The sequence below is a fragment of the Rhinatrema bivittatum genome, chromosome 10 (assembly GCF_901001135.1).
Source record: "Rhinatrema bivittatum chromosome 10, aRhiBiv1.1, whole genome shotgun sequence".
Taxonomy (NCBI): domain Eukaryota; kingdom Metazoa; phylum Chordata; class Amphibia; order Gymnophiona; family Rhinatrematidae; genus Rhinatrema; species Rhinatrema bivittatum.
In genome coordinates this window covers 69,051,853-69,070,847 of record NC_042624.1, presented here as the reverse complement: position 1 = coordinate 69,070,847, position 18,995 = coordinate 69,051,853, and the positions used below count along the sequence as shown (strand labels likewise).

At 42.7% G+C, this 18,995-nt stretch overlaps 1 protein-coding gene across 1 annotated transcript in view; it reads right to left on the bottom strand.

Annotated features, from left to right (window-relative positions):
- The window catches only part of ASTN1 (astrotactin 1), a 587,016-nt gene that overhangs the window by 330,372 nt on the left and 237,649 nt on the right, over positions 1-18,995 (bottom strand). Inside the window, exon 11 of the mRNA XM_029617649.1 lies at positions 9,472-9,622. Within this exon, the coding sequence (XP_029473509.1) occupies positions 9,472-9,622 (151 nt within the window). The remainder of the gene's footprint in view (positions 1-9,471; positions 9,623-18,995) is intronic.

The following is an 18,995-nucleotide window of genomic DNA, read 5'->3' as shown; positions in this document are numbered from 1 at the left end:
ACTGCTGAGACTTGCAGCTTTGTATATTATAAACAAAGTCAAATGGCCTACTCATTCTGACTTTTTTGAATAAATAGTGGGCTTCTTTTATTACCATGATGCAGCCATATGCCATAACCAGAATAATATATGTCTGCTCTTCTCATCTGCACATGGTATTATCCCAAATGCAGGAATCTGGAGAGTCATACAGTATCCATTTATATTTGCTGAGGCAGCTTATTAACCCGCTGTTAGGTACACCTAATACATTAGAGTAATCCTTCCCCATTGTCATAAAACACACTAGGTAGAGCAATTATCTTTCAGCTTTTACTCTGAGGTTCTTAACTGCTGCTCTGTCATCTCTTCATAACAGGTGCAGTGGAACTATGGTATAAAGAATCCCCTAATAGAGTGAACATTTTCTGAAATCATCTCTCTTCACATAGTGTGACCCAGTTCCACTCTTGCACTGGACACAAAAGCACAGCTGGGAGTTGTGGGGCATCATACACCTCATGGGTCTGCTGGGCAGTTCTGATAGGGGGAAGATGTGCTTCAGGGCTCTTAAAGCTAGGGATCCTCTCTTTACCTTATAAAAATGACACAGCCACAACTTATATGGGGTTGTACCAAACATAACTTCCTTGTTCTCTTTAGACCCAATAAGTTTCACTGATTCACAAGTTAGAGTTTTAAACACCTTTTTATTACATCATTCTTGGCAGCTTTGCAGGAACTCCAAAATCACCAGTTTTCCCAAAAGATAAATCATACAGGGCACTTTCCAGAAGATTCTCACATAAAACATTTTCCTTTAACCCCTCATAGTTGATACCATTGCACCATTAGCTGCTGTCCCCAAGAAGCATGCGCTGACAGCGCTCCCGAGGAGCAGTAATTATAAAAATAAAAAAAATGGGGAAGGATATGGTTAGTTTAGGGGTAGGGAAGGAGAGGGGAAGGGGGAGGAAGGATAAGGTTGGGGTAGGAAGGTGCTTAAATGATCATTAAGTAGATGAGTCAGAGAATCAGGCAGGAGATTTGCATGTCACAGCCCCCTGGACTATTGTTGGTAACTTGCAGTAAAATATCACTTTAAATCAAAGGATAGCAAAACCCTAAATTACAGAACTATGACTGAAAAAGTCCCACAAGGGAGAATTCTGAATGAGAGAGGGATTTATGAGAGAAATATACTGAAAAACAGTCCTAGGAAGCAAACAGATTCTCACTCTGACTAACAAGGGGAGTCAGACCCTTGTGTACCTAGTCCTCAGACAAGAGAAAAAAAGAGGCCAGGCAAGATGAAAGGGTATGCCCATATTCTATTTCCTTAGTCTCGCTTGGGTCTTGGCCTTTTGGCTGAGAGAAAGTGATCCATCCAAGCTGGGTAACAGTGAATGTCTGACCATGAGCTTAGCAGAGATAAAGTCAGTGAAAGCTGAGAATGCTGAGGGTCTGACTCACTGAATGTTAAACATGCCATGAGCTCAGTAGAGCTGTAAACCCAAACCATAGAAAACCCTCCTATTGAGGAAGAACCAAAGAACAGCATCAGATCCAGAGGTGGAGTTGGGTCTCCCATGAGGAAGGGATGCCAAAAGCAGATCAGGAGATAACTTCGGGTCCCCCATGAGCAAAATGGCGCCTGCTGAAGACACCACGATTTAGTGTGCCGGATTTCCTGCTCTCCCCCTTCCCCCGATTTAGCTACGGACCCGGGGCTAACACACACACACACTCAGACAAAACTGAACTGGAAACCAAAAGCCAGATTCTATTGCAGTGCAACAATGGAAAAGCAGAAAATCACTATTCCTCAAAACAATAGAGGAGATTTTTAATCCTTATTAGTTTTAATTATTGGGTGTTGTTTGATGTGTCTCCTGTTTTGAAATATTTTATCAATGTTTAGGAATTGGAGCGGCCTCGGAGGGAAGTTCTTACCCCCCCCCCCCCCCCCATCCCACCTTCCCTTCCCCTATCTCCCCCGCCCTTTCCCCCCTACCTTTGATGACTTCATTTTTTTTTTTACCTCAAAACTTACTTCAGCCCTGGGGCTGAAGTAAGTTGCGCGTGCCGGCCAACTGCCAGCCAACTGCTGGCGTGTGATCCCCGGCACAGTGGCAAATATGGCCGCTGTGCCGGGTGCCTGGTGCCTGACCCTGCCCTTCCCCGCCCCTTTTTGCAAGCTCCGGGACTTTAACAAGCATCCCGGGGCTTTAGGGCCTGGCGCGCGTAACCCTTTTAAAAATCCGGCCCCATATTTTTTAAATATATTCCCTTTTCGCACTTTTTTCAGCACTTCAAAGTAGATTACATTTGGGTACTAGAGGTATTTCCCTAACTAAGTTTGTACCTGAGGCAATGGACGGTAAAGTGACAGTGGGACTTGAACCCTGCTCCTGGTTCATAGCCTGCTGCTCCAATCACTAGGTTACTTCTACTACTCCTGTGCACAGATCTTTGAAAGTTATCCTATAAGGATTCAGTGCAAAGATAAAGAGCTGAACTCAACTACAACCTTTCAATGAAAACCCACATTTCAAAGTGGTAAGGTCCTCCTTTATGCATCTATACCAGATTTGCCAACTTTGCAAGTATTTTCATAAACATAATTTTGCTACCATGTATATGTATTAATAACCAGCCGCATTGGTTACTGAAATTCCATAGTCCATGAAATCTCACAATTCAGTCTCAAATGTCTCCAATTCTTACAAAGTACAGCTGCTAGAATCCTGGTAGGGGGTCACAGCAGTTGACCACATGAGGCCAATCTTAAGTCGATTGCAAGGGCTCCCAGTCAAATAGAGGATACAATTCAAAACTCTGTTGCGTTTCCTTCAGATATGTAAACAACAAAGCTCCTAAGTGTTTCTCCCAGCTTTCTGCTCTCCCACAAGAGAAGAGAATTTTGTCCCTCCCAAATTGACCACCTTTCCTACCTCTCCTGGCTTCCGCTAGATTAACCTGTACCAGATTTTGCATATTCAGCAGTTATGGCTCAAAATTATGGAACAAGAAAGCACTATCCCCGCACCTTGAGACATCTTACCTTACGTACAGGAAGAGAGTTAAGGCTTGGCTATTCAGCCAGGCCTTTCACTAAATTGTACTCAAAAACTGGTCACAAAGACAGCAACAGACATTCCCTTCTATCACTTGACTAATCATATCTTTTATGCCTGTCCTTAATATGCCTCCCTTTCATGTTTCCCTATGCTTATTGGGCCCAATATTCAAAGCACATTCAGCACTATTTAACCAGATAAGCGGGACTTATGTGGCTAAGTCCTTTATATGACTAAAAGTTACATACATAAAAAATAGGTGTGTACTGGATGGATCAGGGACAGAATGAGATAGCCATATATTTGGAGTTAGCTGCTAAGTTTACATCTAAGTTTAGATGCCCCATAGAGCAGGTCTAAACTTACCCAGGTAGATTTATCTGGTGAAGTGTGCACATATACACGTATATTATTTAGTGGCTTTGCTGTGCAGCTTAATGTACATCATAACAGCCGGATTAGTTCTAACCAGCTAAGATACTTACATGGCCAGCTTTGAATATCTACACCATTGTAAACTGACTCACAAATGTAGAAGGAATTTAACCATAAATCTGATTGCACTCCACCCTGAGACCAGTTTGGTTAAGATGCATTTTTATTACTAAATAATTCCATCTTTATCTTCTTTTGCTCTCTGTGTATACCTCTCTTTCTGTCTTTTTCCTTCTTTTTTATTTTCTCACTCTAGCACCGAGTAATCTCTGCTTCCATTCTCTCCTTTTTTTTTTTTAAATATATATACTTTTCTGAACCCAATTTGAAATTTGCTGTCAGTTCAAGGTCTGTGCTCCTTATTAGAAGCTAATGAGATCTTGGGGGCACAACGTATGTTCCATCCCCAGCCCTGTTTAGCACATTCGGTTTAGATGCAATGTTCTCTCTTTTAGGGAACAGGTGCAAAGGGGATGTGGCAAGTGAAAGAGTGTGAACAAATGCTATAAAAAGAACCTTATTTTCACAACCAGCTTCATAACCAATGTTCATGTGTTTCAGATTTCCTTACAGGGATGTATGTCTGTGGGAGTATGAGACATGGGATCACTGAAATAAATATTCTATCTTTCACAATAATGTGTTTTTAATTTCCCCACATAACAAAACAAGATCAGATAGAGGAGGTGGTACAGTTTAGGGTGATTATGAGTTATGTAAATTTTCTGATGCCTCATTGGGAACTGCATATGTATATGGGTAGAATGGCTGAATTCACCTAAATGAATTTTGAGCCAGCTAAAAGTTAGTCATCCCTTACACAGTATACACCAATGACTTTTTAAAAGTATACACATTTTCAGAGGGGACCACAAGTAACTGACCGATGAAAATGCTTTTTAAAAATATTAACATATAGAGATCCTCTTATTGGTATTATTTTGATCTCAAAAAATGAAACTAATCAGGGTCCCTAGGCTCATCTGATTGTGTGGTCTAAGGAGAAACCACATACCGGTAATTAGCTTGTTGCCACATAATTGACAATCTACTGCAGAATCAACGTGCCTGAGAGCTTTCCTAGCTCTTAATTCAATCTTTTGAAGAAAGCTACAGGATGCCTGCCTGCCTTCAGTATCTGTTTTCTTTCTGCTCCTTCTCCAGACTCTCGCTACGCAAATATCCTGCAGGGAACCCTCGTCTTCTGTTATTACCCCCACCCAGTTCCTCCTGTCTTGACATGAACAGGGTAGGAGAAGAGTGAGTTTGGAGTGGATAGAGAAAGCAATCAAAATATTGATCCCTCAAAGATCTCTTAAATCCTTATCAAACCAAAGATGATTTTGATATAATTACTGGTTACAGCAATGTGCCTTTAGAACAGTTTTTCCAAATGTGTTCAAATCCAATGCACATTTCATGAACAAAAATGTTGTGTGGCACACTAAACTCCATGGAGCAGGCAGTTTGGACATAAAAAGAACTCATATGGCCAAAAAAGAAGAGCTACAGAAGCACTGAAAGACCTACCAGTATCTCTTCTAAATTTTAAAACAAAGGAAGAGAGAAGGCAGTGAAACACATCAACTTATCACAATGGGCCAGTTCCTTCTATATATAAGTGCAGGAGAACAAAGAAGTTGGTGTGATATGGGCAGCTGGCTCGGCTAGCTACCTTGACTGTTGATTTTGTCTGTCCAGATCTCCTCTGCTGTGCTGCTCTCAACATTCAGAATGAATAGAGGCATTCGTTTTCAGTTTTTATTTTATTTTTCCTAAGAACTGCTATTTTGATAAAAGATAGAAGAAAATTAGTGGAAAAAATGAATCATCTTTTTCCCACTGATATTCTCACATTTTTGTTTGTTATAATAAATACTTAGAAATTCCCAGGAAAAATAACATTAAAAAAATGAAGGTCCCTCAGAATGAATCACATCCAGTGGTCTGTACACACTTTCGCTGGGGATGAGACAGAGGCTTTCGCTGGGGATGAGACAGAGGCTGGAAGGGCTCAAAGGGCAAAGCTCAGGAGAAGCTGTGTGTGCTGCACAAAGAGGGAACAAGCTATCCATACCCTGCATGCTGTCCATTAATTACCACACTCCAGGGTTCATGTTGTAGCTAGGGAGAAGAGGCATGCATGACAACATGTTCTTAGAAAGGAACATTAAACATATTTAAGAGCCACAGCTGGTGATTCTTGTTCTGAAGTGCAGAGAACAGAGCACTGATGCTGGTCTAGATCTGCATATCAGGCAGTGGTGACTTTTCCATGGCACCCCTAATCAGGTCTGAAGGCACACCAGTATGCCTTGGCACACTGACTGGGAAACACTTCTTTAGAAGAATTTCATCTTTATACTTGAGGCCAGATTTTCTAACATGCATGTGGACGTAGATTTGTACGCGCAACCTGGCGTGCACAAATCTTCACCCGATTTTATAACATGCGCGTGCAGCAGCGCACATGTTATAAAATCCGGGGTCGGCGCGCGCAAGGGGGTGCACACTTGTGCACCTTGCGCGCGCTGAGCCCTAGGGGAGCCCTGATGGCTTTCTCTGTTCCCTCCGCTCCTCCCCCCCCCCCGACCTTCCTCTCCCATTCCCTATCTAACCCGCCCCCCAGCTCTACCTAAATCCTCCCCTACTTTTGTTGTGTTAGTTAAGCCTGCCTCTGGCAGGCGTAACTTGCGCGTGCCGGCCAGCTGCCGGCACGCGATCCTCCGGCACGGCAGCCGTGCCGGAGGACTCGGTCCCACCCCCGGACTGGCGCCACGCCCACATCCCCTTCCCGCCCCTTTTTCAAAGCCCCGGGACATACACGCATTCCGGGGTTTGCACACATGGCTGAGCCTATGCAAAATAGGCTCGGCGCACACAGGGGCACTTTCTGCCCCAAAGGTTCTTGCATCTGAATATGTTATCAAGTACATGCTACAAGATTTAGATATGTTTTTTGGAATTCTGCAACTGCTGATGTCCCACAGCTGGCAGAGAGGGCATTAATTTCACTTCATAGAAACCTTGATGAGTTGCACTACTGTTGACAAGTTTCAAACTTGTTAGTTCAACTCCTTTATGTGTCTGTTAACATATGTCCAATATTTGTCCCCAAATTTTCATCGTTGTTAGCAAGACAAATTGTTAATATTGAGTGTATTTTAAGCATACAGAAGTTTATATACTTGGAAAAACAAAGACTTTCTCAAGGAAATATAAAAATGGATGGCTGCAGTGTATTTTAGTTCAAATTAAAAATCATGAAAGTTTGTAATACATGTTTTTATTTGATAAACAGTTGATTGTTTAATTTTGTATTTGTATATAGTTTAAATATTGTTTAACAAACAAAATGAATGGTTTTCAATAAAAATAAAGAGACTTTTTTTGGATAGTCAGAGATCTGAATCTTTATGCAAAATTATGCAAATTCGCCACATAATTGCTGCAGGATTTTGAAAAATCTGCCACAGAATTTGCTAACTCTTGCTGCAGAATTTTGAAACCAGGGCCCTAACTATAATGGATGTGATTTCTCCTTTCTAGAAGTGTTCCATTACTAAGAATTTCTGATTTAGAAACATTGCACATCTAAGGACTACTAAAAGTATCCTGCTAATAAGGACTTTTCTCTTCAGGGAACTTCTTTTCTAAGAACATCTTGCCATGAAGAACTCCCAGAGTAAGAACATTCTGCTGTGAAAAATTATTCTTATAGGTATATCATGTTTCTCATTGTTGAATAGTCTCCTAAGAACTCCTGCCTTGAGCATATTTCAATGATAACCTCATTTTGCTAAGAAACACTGTAATTATCCATTGAAAGAATCCCTGTCTTAAGAATGCATGAGTTCTGTATGTAGGATGACCAGACACCTGCATGTCAGATGAGACCAGCTGAGTTAGATCTGCTTTTACCTCATCACATCTAAAGACTTGTGGTCCTGATTTTCTTTAGGTATGTGCTGTGATTTTAAAACAGGAAAAAAAAAAAAAGACATAAAAAAACCTCCCAAATATTTTTTTGTTGTTCTAGCATATGAGAAAGTATTTTAGCCGGTGCTGATTTTTTCCGGCACGTGGGATTGTTTGGCACAGCACAATTATTTATGTGAATAGCACACACTAAAAAGTTTACATGCATGCTATTCACAAAGGGGTAGATTTTAAAAGAAGCGCGATCAGCCTACTTTTGCTTGCGCATCAGACTCAAGCAAAAGTACGCTGGATTTTAGTAGATACGCGCGGAGCCGCGCGTATCCACTAAAATCCTGGATCGGCGCGCGCAAGGCTATCGATTTTGTATAGCCTGCGCGCGCCGAGCCGCGCTGCCTCCCCCCGTTCCCTCCAAGGCCGCTCCGAAATCGGAGCGGCCTTGGAGGGAATAGGCTTCCCGGCGCGCAGGGCCCTGCTCGCCTAAATCCGCCCGGTTTTGGGCGGATTTAGGCGAGCAGGGCTCTGAAAATCTACCCCAAAAGTTGTAAAAAAAAAAAAAAGTATAGTATATATTAAAAATGAAGGGGTAGATTTTTAAAAACTGCGCGATCGCGTACTTTTGTTTGCGCAGCAGGCGCAAACAAAAGTACGCTGGATTTTATAAGATACACGCATAGCCGCGCGTATCCTCTAAAATCCTGGATCGGCGCGCGCAAGGCTGCTGATTTTGGGCAGCCGGCACGCGCCGAGCCGCACAGCCTGCCTCCGTTCCCTCCGAGGGAACTCTCTTTCGCCCTCCCCTTACCTTCCCCTCCCTTCCTCTACCTAACCCACCCCCCCGGCCCTATCTAAACCCCCCCCCCTACCTATATCCATGGATTTACGCCTCCCGGAGGGAGACGTAAATCCACACGCGCCAGCGGGCTGCTGGCGCGCCGAGACCCAACCCAGGGGCGGTTCCGGAGGGCGCGGCCATGCCCACGGAACGCCCCGGCCCGAAACCAAGCCCATGGGCCCGCCCCCAAAACGCCGCATCCCGCCCCCAAACGCCGCATCGTTCGGCCCCGCCCCCGACACGACCCCGTCCAAAAACCCCGGGACCTACGCACGTCCCGGGGTTCTGCGCGCGCTGGCCCTGCTCGAGTAAATCCGGGCGGATTTATGCGAGCAGGGCTTTTAAAATCCGCCCGGAAACGAATAAAAAAATAAGATGAAAATAGAAAACAAAATAAAATAAATAGAAAACAAAACTTTTTTTTCTATGCATACCTCTACTTTTGTGAGACTGAAACTATAAATTATATAGGTGCAGTGGGTAAAACTAGGCCTAGTTCAACCTCTTCCTTATGACACAGAGCTATCTATGTTCATATTGAAGGCTATTTTGTTTGCTAATAATGACGACATACATTAAAATCTCCCTTTTGTATAATTCTCCTGAAAGTATCAATATCTTACTTTTTATTACTGTGCATGTCCAAAGCAGCAACATGAGCAAAACTGAAAAGTCTATTTAAAGTGGATTATATGGGAATGAGACATTTGTCATGTCGCTAACATGTTTTTAAGTGGTGGGTGGAATGATAAAAAAATCTGACATAAAATTTAGAAAATGGAAAAGACAGTAACTACAGCTTTGTACATTTATGGATTATTGATGTAACTTATATGGACTTAATATTGCACATAAATAGCAGGCAAATACACATCTACCTTACACCATTCTTCAAAAATGATTTATACACATAAGCCCGCTTTGAAAATTATCCCACCAAATTAACCCTCACAAATTGCACGTGATAACTCAACCACATTAATTTTTCATTAAGATAAGAATTTTATTTTCCTACCAAAAACATCAGGATAGCCTCTAATCTTATTTCTGACCAAGCACAATATTTCCCCCTCCTTTTACTACAACACAGCAGTTCTCTTCCCTTCTTCTTTTAAACTTCTAGGATGCAACTTTCCCAAACTACTAAGAACGCCCCACACAGAAGTAGAAATGGTATGTTGTGGGATCTTTGAACAAACGTACCATGCATCCACTGGAATCCAACTTGCGGTCAGAAATGCAGCGAAAGTTCTTACTGCAGCCACCATTGTCTTTGGCACAATCACGGACTGGTCCAAAGGAATCCAGAAGAACCTCTAGGTTGTCAAAGGAGGATGAGGTCATTAATTCTTCCCTGCAGTAGGAAAATGGACAATAGGAAAATGATGTGCAAAAGAATAAAACACAGCTAGCAAAAATAGCAAACATGTTAGAGAAATCTCAAGGTGCCCTTAAAATCACTTACAAGTAATTTTAAGACAAAGAAAAATTAGACATTGAGAACAAACCCAAAGTAAACAGTGGAGGAATCTCTATGTAGATAACTAAAGCTAGTCTATGTCATTTCTGTGAAGTCAGTAATACAGACAAGATAGGGTGTGAAGCTGTCAAAGATTTTCAGTGATTTTCTCATGTTGGGTGAGACACAGGTTAAATTAATTCACTAAACTGAGATCTCTTTCCTCATCTATACAGCAACATTTTCACTATTATAGTAACATAGTTGATGATGGCAGAAACAGGCCAACTGGCCCATCTAATCTGATCAGTTATTCTGTCCACACTGCTAAGGATATATCCCAGCTGGCAGCCAGAGAGTATGACCGCTTGAAAAATATTCTCTCTTATCCTGGATAAATGTGTGTCATCATCCTCTCCTGAACTAATTCTCTGATCACCCAAGTGAAGAAACTGATATTTCTGACATGCTCTCCCACTAATAAAACCATCCTGCCTCTGATCCTAGCAACCTGATTCCAGATACTTCACCATTCCTACCTTCAGAAGAATCTCCATTAATTTTACCTTCACTGAAGTCAGCCTAAACAGAGTAACTTTGAAATCCATACTCAGCAGCACAGGGAACAGAAAGTTACTCCAGTAACTTTAGGAGAGGAATTCAGCAGGATTTATCTGGAGAACTTGAGGCCAGTGGTTTCTTCAACCAAACTCACCCATATAAGTTAAGCAGGGTAGTACTCTCAATGTCATAATAACATAACATAACATAACATAATAAATGTCAACAGAAAAAGGTCCAAGTGGTCCATCCAGTCTGCCCAGTAAGTTTTTATTTCTTTTAAGGGTAGTAAACGCAGGTTACCCCAATGCCCTCTTTTACGGGTTGTAACTGCCACTTCGTGCAGGCTACCCAGTTAACATAGGTTACCCCATTTATTCATTTCCATCCTTTAGTCACAAGGGATCCTCTATGTTTATCCATGACCTTTCGAATTTCATTTCTGTTTTTTGTCTTCATTCTCTTTTCAGGAAGGGCATTTCATGCATCCACCACCATTTCCATGAAGAAATATTTCCTGTCATTGTTCCTGAGTCTACCCCCTTGGAGCTTCATATTATATCCTCTAGTTCTATAGCTTCCTTTCCACTGGAAAATATTTGACTCCTGTGCATCATTAATTTCTTTCACGTATTTAAAAAATCTGTATCATCTCTCTCCTGTCTCTCCTCTTCTGCAAGATATACATATTCAGGTTCTTCAGTCTCACCTCTTATGGCTTTCAGTGCAATCCTCACACCATTTTAGTCACCTTTCTCTGGACCACTTCCATCCTACCTCTATCCTTTTTGAGATACAGTCTCCAGAACTGAACACAGTACTCCAAATGAGGTCTCACCAGAAACCTGTACAAGAGCATTACCACTTCCTTTTCCCCGCTGGTTATACCTGTCAGCAGCCCAGAAGCCCACTGACCTTACCCACTACCTTTTCACATTGCTTCGCTGCCTTCAGATTGTCAGACACTGTCACCCCTAGATCTCTTTTCTTCTCCATGCACTTCAGTTTTTCATCCCCCATCAAGTACAGCTTCTTTGGTTTTCAGTACCCCAAATGCATGACACTGCATTTCTTGCATTTAATCCTAGCTGCCAAACCTTCAACCACTTCTCAAGTTTTCTTAGATCACTTCTCATTCTCTCTACTCCTTCCGGTGCAGACCTTAGTGTCATCTGAAAAAAGGCAAACTTTTCCTTCTAACCTTTCTGCAATATCACTCACAAAGATACTGAACAGAACTGGTGGCTCAACCAATCCTTGAGGCACTCCTCTCCTCAGAGCAGGTTCCATTTACCACTAGTTAGTTAGTTATGCACTATTTGCTGTTGTCTTGTCAGTCAATCAAATTGAAATCTATGCCACCACCTTGGGACCTACCCCCAGGCTTTTCGTTTTGTTTATGAGCTTCCTATGCAGGACTGTTATCAAAAGCTTTGCTAAAATCCAGATAAATCATACCAAGTTTTTGTCCATGATCTAATTTTCTAGTCACCCAATCAAAAAAAAAAAAATTAGATTTGTTTGACAGGATCTTCCTTTGGTAAAACCATATTGCCTTGGATCCAGTAACCAACTGGATTGTACATAATTGACTATCCGTTCCTTCAGCAGAGTCTCCATTAATTTTCCCACCACTGATTTAAAGCTAACCAGCCTATAGTTTCCAGCCTTCTCCCTGCTACCCAGCTAAACTTAAACTCCCCCAGAATGTCCCTCACCATCCTCCTTTTTACATGTTTAAATTTTACCCAGGTAAAAAAATGAACCAAGTAAAATTCAGCTAGTGAGAGAGGGGAAATGTTCCATTGAGCATTTAGGATAGCTGAAAGGTTTCTCAGACGAACCCCTTTCAGCATGGATCACAAGGTAATTTCCAACCTCCTTCCTATTACCACTTTTATAAAGAGGGACAACATCTACCCTTCTCCAGTCTGGCCAAACCACTTCTGTCTCCAAAGATCTATTAAACAGGTCTTTCAACGGCCCGTCAAAACCTCTCTGACCTCTCTTAATACCTAGGATGTATCCTATTTAGCCACATGACTTTGTCCATTTTTATTTTTCCTAACTCCATGCAAACACTCTGTTTTGTAAAGGGCGTGGCATCTACCTCACTGCCACATGTACCCTCGCCAGCAATAGACGGGTCCTTCTCCAGTCCTTTCTTCAGTGAATAACGAATACTGTGCTGACCAAGTCTGCACCATAGGATAGTGGTGGCAGGGTACTGAAAGCTATCTGTATGCATTGATCCCTCTGGGGCAAGAAGTGCCTTTCTAAAGTATCGTGCAGTGATAAAAGTTGCTTCATAAAAATAAGACCAGCTCATTTGTTTGTGTTTAATAAAGGAAAGTTATTATTTTTTAAATCTTTAGCCCATATGCTAGCATAAAACAAAAGGAGTATATATAATCAACTAACCATTTTGTGAATGGTCTTTCCTTCCTGTCTTTTGCTTACTGATAAATCCAGCCCCTATCTCACCCTCTTCATTTTCTCTGGTCTGAATGAGGCCATTACCTTAATCAAAACGCTAGGACTTACCCCCTCCCCCACTGCTACAGAGGAATAAGAGGTTTCAGCAGCACAGATTACATTTTATCAAGAACATAAGAAGCTGCCATACTGGATCAGACTGAGGGTTCAACAAGCCCAGCATCCTGTTTCCAACAGTGGCCAATTCAGGAAACATGTACCCAATTATTAAATAAATCCCATGCTACTAATGCTGGTAATAAGAAATGGCTATTCCCTAAGTCTTGATTAATAGTTTATGGACTTCTCCTTCAGGAACTTGTACAAACAGGGGTAGATTTTATAATTTAGCGTGAACGCATACTTTTGTTCGCGCACCAGGCGCAAACAAGAGTACGTGGGATTTCAATAGATACACGCGTAGCTGCGCGTATCCATTAAAATCCGGGATCAGCGCACACCAGGCTGCCAATTTTGGGCAGCCTGTGCGCGCTAAGCCGCGCAGCCTGCCTCCGTTCCCTTCGAGGCCGTTCCGAAATCGGAACAGCCTTGGAGGGAACTTTCTTTCGCTCTCCCCTCACCTTCCCCTCCCTTCCCCTACCTAACCCACTCCCCCACACCTTTATCGCCGGATTTACATTTGCCATCACCTGACCCGGGGGCTGTTCCGGAGGGCGCAGCCATGCCCCCGGAACGCCCCCGGGCCAAAACCATGCCCGCGGCGCCGCCCCCGAAACGTCGCGTCACCCGCGCCACGCCCCCGAAACGCCACGTCACGACCGTCACGCCCCCCGCCACGCCTCTCCATGCAAGCCCCGGGACTTACACGCGTCCCGGGGCTTGCGCGCACCGCCGAGCCTTTGCAAAATAGGCTCGGCGCGCGCAGGGGGGGGTTTGGGGTAGGTTTTCGAGGGCTATGCGCGTATCCCTTTGAAAATCTACCCCACATTTTTTAAACCCATTTACCACATTCTCTTGCAAAAAAATCCAGAGCTTAATTTTGTGTTGAGTGAAAAAGAATTTTCTCTGATTTGTTTTAAATGTGCTACTTGCTAACTTTATGGAATGTGCCCTAGACATTGGCATTATCTGAAACAGTAAATAACCAATTCACATTTACCCATTCTAGTCCTCTCATGATTTTATAGACCTCTAACATATCCTCCCCTCAGCCATCTCTTCTCCAAGCTGAACAGCCCTGTCCTCTTTAGCCTTTCCTCATAGGGGAGCTGGTCCAACCCCTTTATCATTTTGGTTGCCCTTCTCTGTACCTTCTCCACTGCAACTATATGTTTTTTGAGATGCGGCGACCAGAATTGCACACAGTACTCAAGGTGTGGTCTCACCATGGAGTGAAACAGAGGCATTATGACATTTTTCGTTATATTCACCATTCCTTTCCTAATAATTCCTAACATTGTTTGCTTTTTTGACTGTTGCAGCATACTGAGCTGACAATTTCATTGAATGTATGTAATTGACTTATTATTTTCATTTTTTTATCATGCCCTAAAGTCGGTTTTCCAGTCAATAGGATAGTTTTCTGAGCACATTTCTTTTATTGGATGATTCAGTGATTGGAGCTTTTTAGATAAACTGATCACTGGTTGAGTGATTTAAACATTTGAAACTTCTATAATTGCCTTTATCCTGCCATGTTTTGTTTATTATTTTTGAGACGTGGGTCTGTTGTGAAGTCAGAAAGTTTTATGAAAGCCTCAAAAGATGTTACTTTGGTATTAAACAATTTTGTTTTTGTATATAATATGCTAATGTTTATTTTTCAGCTATTCAATGAAAAAAAAGAAGGCATCTTCTTCTGAAACACTTAAGGGCCGATTTTAAAAGGAGCGCATGCACGCGTCCATGTGCGCAGTTCCCGACGTGCATACATGGATGTGCCAATTTTATAACATGCACGCGTCGCCACACGCATGTTAGAAAATACGATATCTGCATGCACATCTACACCGGATTTTAACATCCGCGCGTGCATGTGTGGTCGGCCCATGACTCTCACATGCAGGGAGGAATTTTAAAAAGCATCAAGCAGTGACGTGAGTAGGGCTTCCCCAGTTCCCTATACCCCTACCTAACCTTCCTACCTTTTCCCCTCTCCTTCCTGACTCCTAACCCCTTTCTAGCTATTCGATTTTTTTTGTTAGTTACCTTACTGCTCTCTTCAGAGCAGCAGTAGACGCCACGTGCCGGCTGGCTGCCGGTGCACACTTCCTCCAGGACAGTGGCTAATGGTGCTTTCCCGGCCCGCCCCGGCCCTTTCTTGAGGCCCAGCACTTCGGCACGTATCAGGGGATACGCACATGGCTGAGCCCGTGTTAAAATGTGCGCAGTGCACGCAAGTCCCAGTCATGCACGTAGCCCCCGAAATTTACCAGCACAGCCCTTTTAAAATCCGGGCTTTAGGGTATCAGTTCATTGCAAGCATTAATATACATGACTGGAACTGCAGATGGGTCAGTACAAGAACATACATATATGGCTCTGGCATAACGGTTTTGGAGATCTTTGGGAGAATGCAGTTATGACTATTTGAGAAGAATATTGGTTTATTTTGTCTAAGCTAAGTGGGTTTAGATGAATTTTTTATTGCATGAAAAATGCAAAAAAAAAAAATTATAACATGCACGTTGAACTGTCAGTAATTCACATTATATAGACTGTGGCACATACTGGTATATCATCCCACTTACTTCAAGGCTTTCTACAACTAGTGAATAACTTTCCAAAAAATGCATGCAGCAACATATATGAGGATATATGGCTGTGATAAAATCTATGCAAGTATTTATATAACCTGCATGTACGATATACGCATGTTTTATATAATACGTGTATCTCTACCCCATAACATATGCGCATATGTAGGCTTATGTGTGAATACATTTAATTCATTGAAACCACGAACATCAATACATTGAACGTTCATACTTTGCCTGCCTATTTTAAAAATATATACACGGATATTTTATGTGTGAAAGGAAATAGGACTTATTACATAAACTGACCAATTTTAAAACATGCGCTTGTAAATGAAATTAGCCAGTTGACTAATTAGTCCCCCGGTTCCTCCAGGTCATCACACTCGTGCATTTTCAACTTTTATAAAATACGGAATTTGCAAGTAGATGCTACCTACATGTGTACATGCTAATTTTTACTTGCATAATGTTCTGAAAATTCATTCCAAAATGTTTTAGGCACCTCCTCTTTTTTATTCAACAACTAAGGAATTACCCGGATAAATTCCAAAGGCCTGATAATTGCTTTCTCCTCAATGGCTAAACCTAGCTGGCAGCTAACCAAAGGAAAAGGGGGAGTTCCTCAGGAAGAGATGAGGTTGGGGAGGGAACGTATGCCTAGGGCCTGATTTTCAAAGTCCCGTTATTACTTTTCTGCAAGGGACAAGATTTTCTCCCGCAGACCCTGCCCCAGTTATAGGAGGTGCAAAGTCCACTGGTATATTTGTACCCATAGACCCTGTGGAAGCCAATTTTGAAAATGGAAAGTACTCGGGTAATTTCCCTTTTAAAATTAGCTTGAAAGACTGCGCAGGTAAAAAGCACCCATGGACCTTCACATTACCCTCCCTGCTGAAATTTGCCCCTAACGTGCCCTTTCTCATTATATTATCTGATTATTAACTGTAATCTAAGGTATGAATCGTTTCTAACTACAGGAGGTAGATTAAGAAAATATCAGATATAATTCCATGGCTAAGATCAAAACCAGGAAGCTTTAAGGCCCATGGTTCAGTCATATGGATTATAAATTATTTTGGCTCCAACAGCAGAAGAGGGATAAGCTAAAAGGATAGAAGTCTTTACCATGGCTGAACACTTCAGAACCCTTTCTCACCAATTTTATGGGCTGCCTGCCTGCCCCTGCAGTAAAAAATGTCAGCCTCACCATACCTACCAATTCAGATCTTCTCCATGGCAGAATACACTACTGATGCCAAGTCATGGTGGCCATCCAGTTTGAGAAGTTTCTCTGTTGGTTGAAAAGGAAAGGTAAACATGTTCTCATGAGGTATGAGGGTACGAGCAGTAGTGTGGCCCCCTCCTACCTGCAGGGGCCCTCAGAGGACCACAGTCTGAGTTGCACTGGCTTATACCTTGAAGAACCTCATGATTCAACACTGCCACTCCCTCAAAAGGCCTGGCTCACCCACAATTGGCTGCCTCACCTTGAAATGTGTTTCTCCTAGCTCTGGCTGCTATTCTTAATCTTCTGCCCTTGCTCTTGATCCAATCTAATGTTGAGGTTGATACTCAAAAGCCATTTAGATGGATAACTGAAAAGTTATCTGTTTATATAGCAATTCAGTAACATTCATCACTGTGTGCAGCTAAATTCTAGCCATATAATGAGTTACGTGACTAGAAATTAGCCGTATAAGTTGGGGGCGTTCCAGAGGAGGGCAGGAGGCATTTCCGGGAAGAGGAGAGCTAGCCACTCTGCCTCTTCTGAGGCCTTCCTCTTCACCATCGCGGGGATGGGATCCCACAACAGCATTACTCTAATAGGCCTCTTCTGGTTCGGTGGACCATGGTCTACCCAGGCCCACCTGTGGCAATGCCACTGCGTAGAGCAGAACTAAAGTTAACCGAATAGACATAACTGGCTAACTTTAAGATAGCCGGGTATATTCAGCAGTGCAACCACACTGCTGAATATACCCTGCTAGTTAGATGGATATGTTTATCTGGCTAACTAGCCAAGCCTCACAGTGTCTGAAAATGGACTTCCTTGTATGTAGGCCCCACTTTAGTGGCCTTCCTAGTTTGTATTCTTTCTTGATTGGTCTGTGTGTTGACCCTGGGTTTAGATTTAGTTTCTGTCTATTCTTGGTACTGGCCACAACATTGGCCTTCTGCTTGTCTATCATGGTTGTCCCTGTGTCTGTTTGTCCTTGTTCTGTCAGTATATGCCTCTGTATGTGTTTGATGTGGGCACCTTCCTGGCCTCTGTTTCATTGCAGCCCTGCTCCCTTAATAGGTGCCCCTGTCTTCGTGCACCACCAACTGAATTCTGCCAGCCTCCAGAACCAGATCTCACCTCAGATTGGAGGTGGCGGGTCAGGAAGAAGATCTTGAATCCTAGCCAGCTACCCAGGGTGGGGGGTGGGGGGACAGCCTACTCCTGCTTTGGGAGTTATTCAAACATTGGCCAGCTGTGGCCTGACATGAAGCCTCCAAAAATCTTTCCAATAGCTGCAGGAAGCATGCATTCCTAGAATGGGTTAAATAGGGATAAAATATGCATTGTGCTTATCTTTATAATACACAACACTTAAGTTACACTTCATCAACAAACAAATTGCAACAAAAAGTCTTTTAATACAGTCAGATAAAGAGCCAATGTGATGCTGAGGCATGCTGAAGTCTTTCTGCACTCCCTAAAGATGGGGAGCTCCTTTTTTTAGAACATGTTGACCACATGTTTTGAAATCTCTTGTATAATGTCACTACCACTCAGTAAATCAAAATATTAATACCCTACAGATGTGCCTGGTGCAGAGCAGCAAGCAGGGCAGGCACCCCAAAGCTGTCACGATCCCCGCTGTCTACTGAGAGCAAGGGCAGCTGGGTCAGTACATTGCGGAATTTGAAATGATGGCCAGATGCAATTCATAGCCTCTGAAACTCGCTTGGAATATTAACTGACCGTGGCTCTCCATCTTTATGCTGCTGGCAATACAAATTCCATCTTGACAGGATGCAGGTATTAGGAAGGCTATGCAGGACCAAGGACAGCCTGCCTGGACAGGGAACTGTTTTAAATGAGGAAGGGAGACAAAATAAAACATGGCATCTGAGAAATGCAAGGAGGAAGAGAGGTGGAAACAGACAAGCAGTAAAGGAGTCATGAAACGTAAAGCATAGGGAAAGAAGAAACGTGAATGAGAGAAGCAGGAGATATAAAAGAGAAAGAAAAATGACTGGTCAAGAGAGAGGCAGTGATAGGAGGTTAGGCTTAGGGGGAAAAAAAGACTTTTTCTCTCACAAGAAGAGTTGTGATACAGGAGCAGGGGGGTGAAAAAGAAGACAAATAAGGAAGGAATCAAGGCAGGGCAGGCAGAGATAGGGAAAGAGTGATTCCACCTCCCACAATGCTAAGCTATACACAATCCTGCTACAGTTCCTGCCTGGTTTGAGTACCCGAGTCTTGCTACAGTTCCTGCCTCGTTCCAGTACCCGAACCCAGTTAC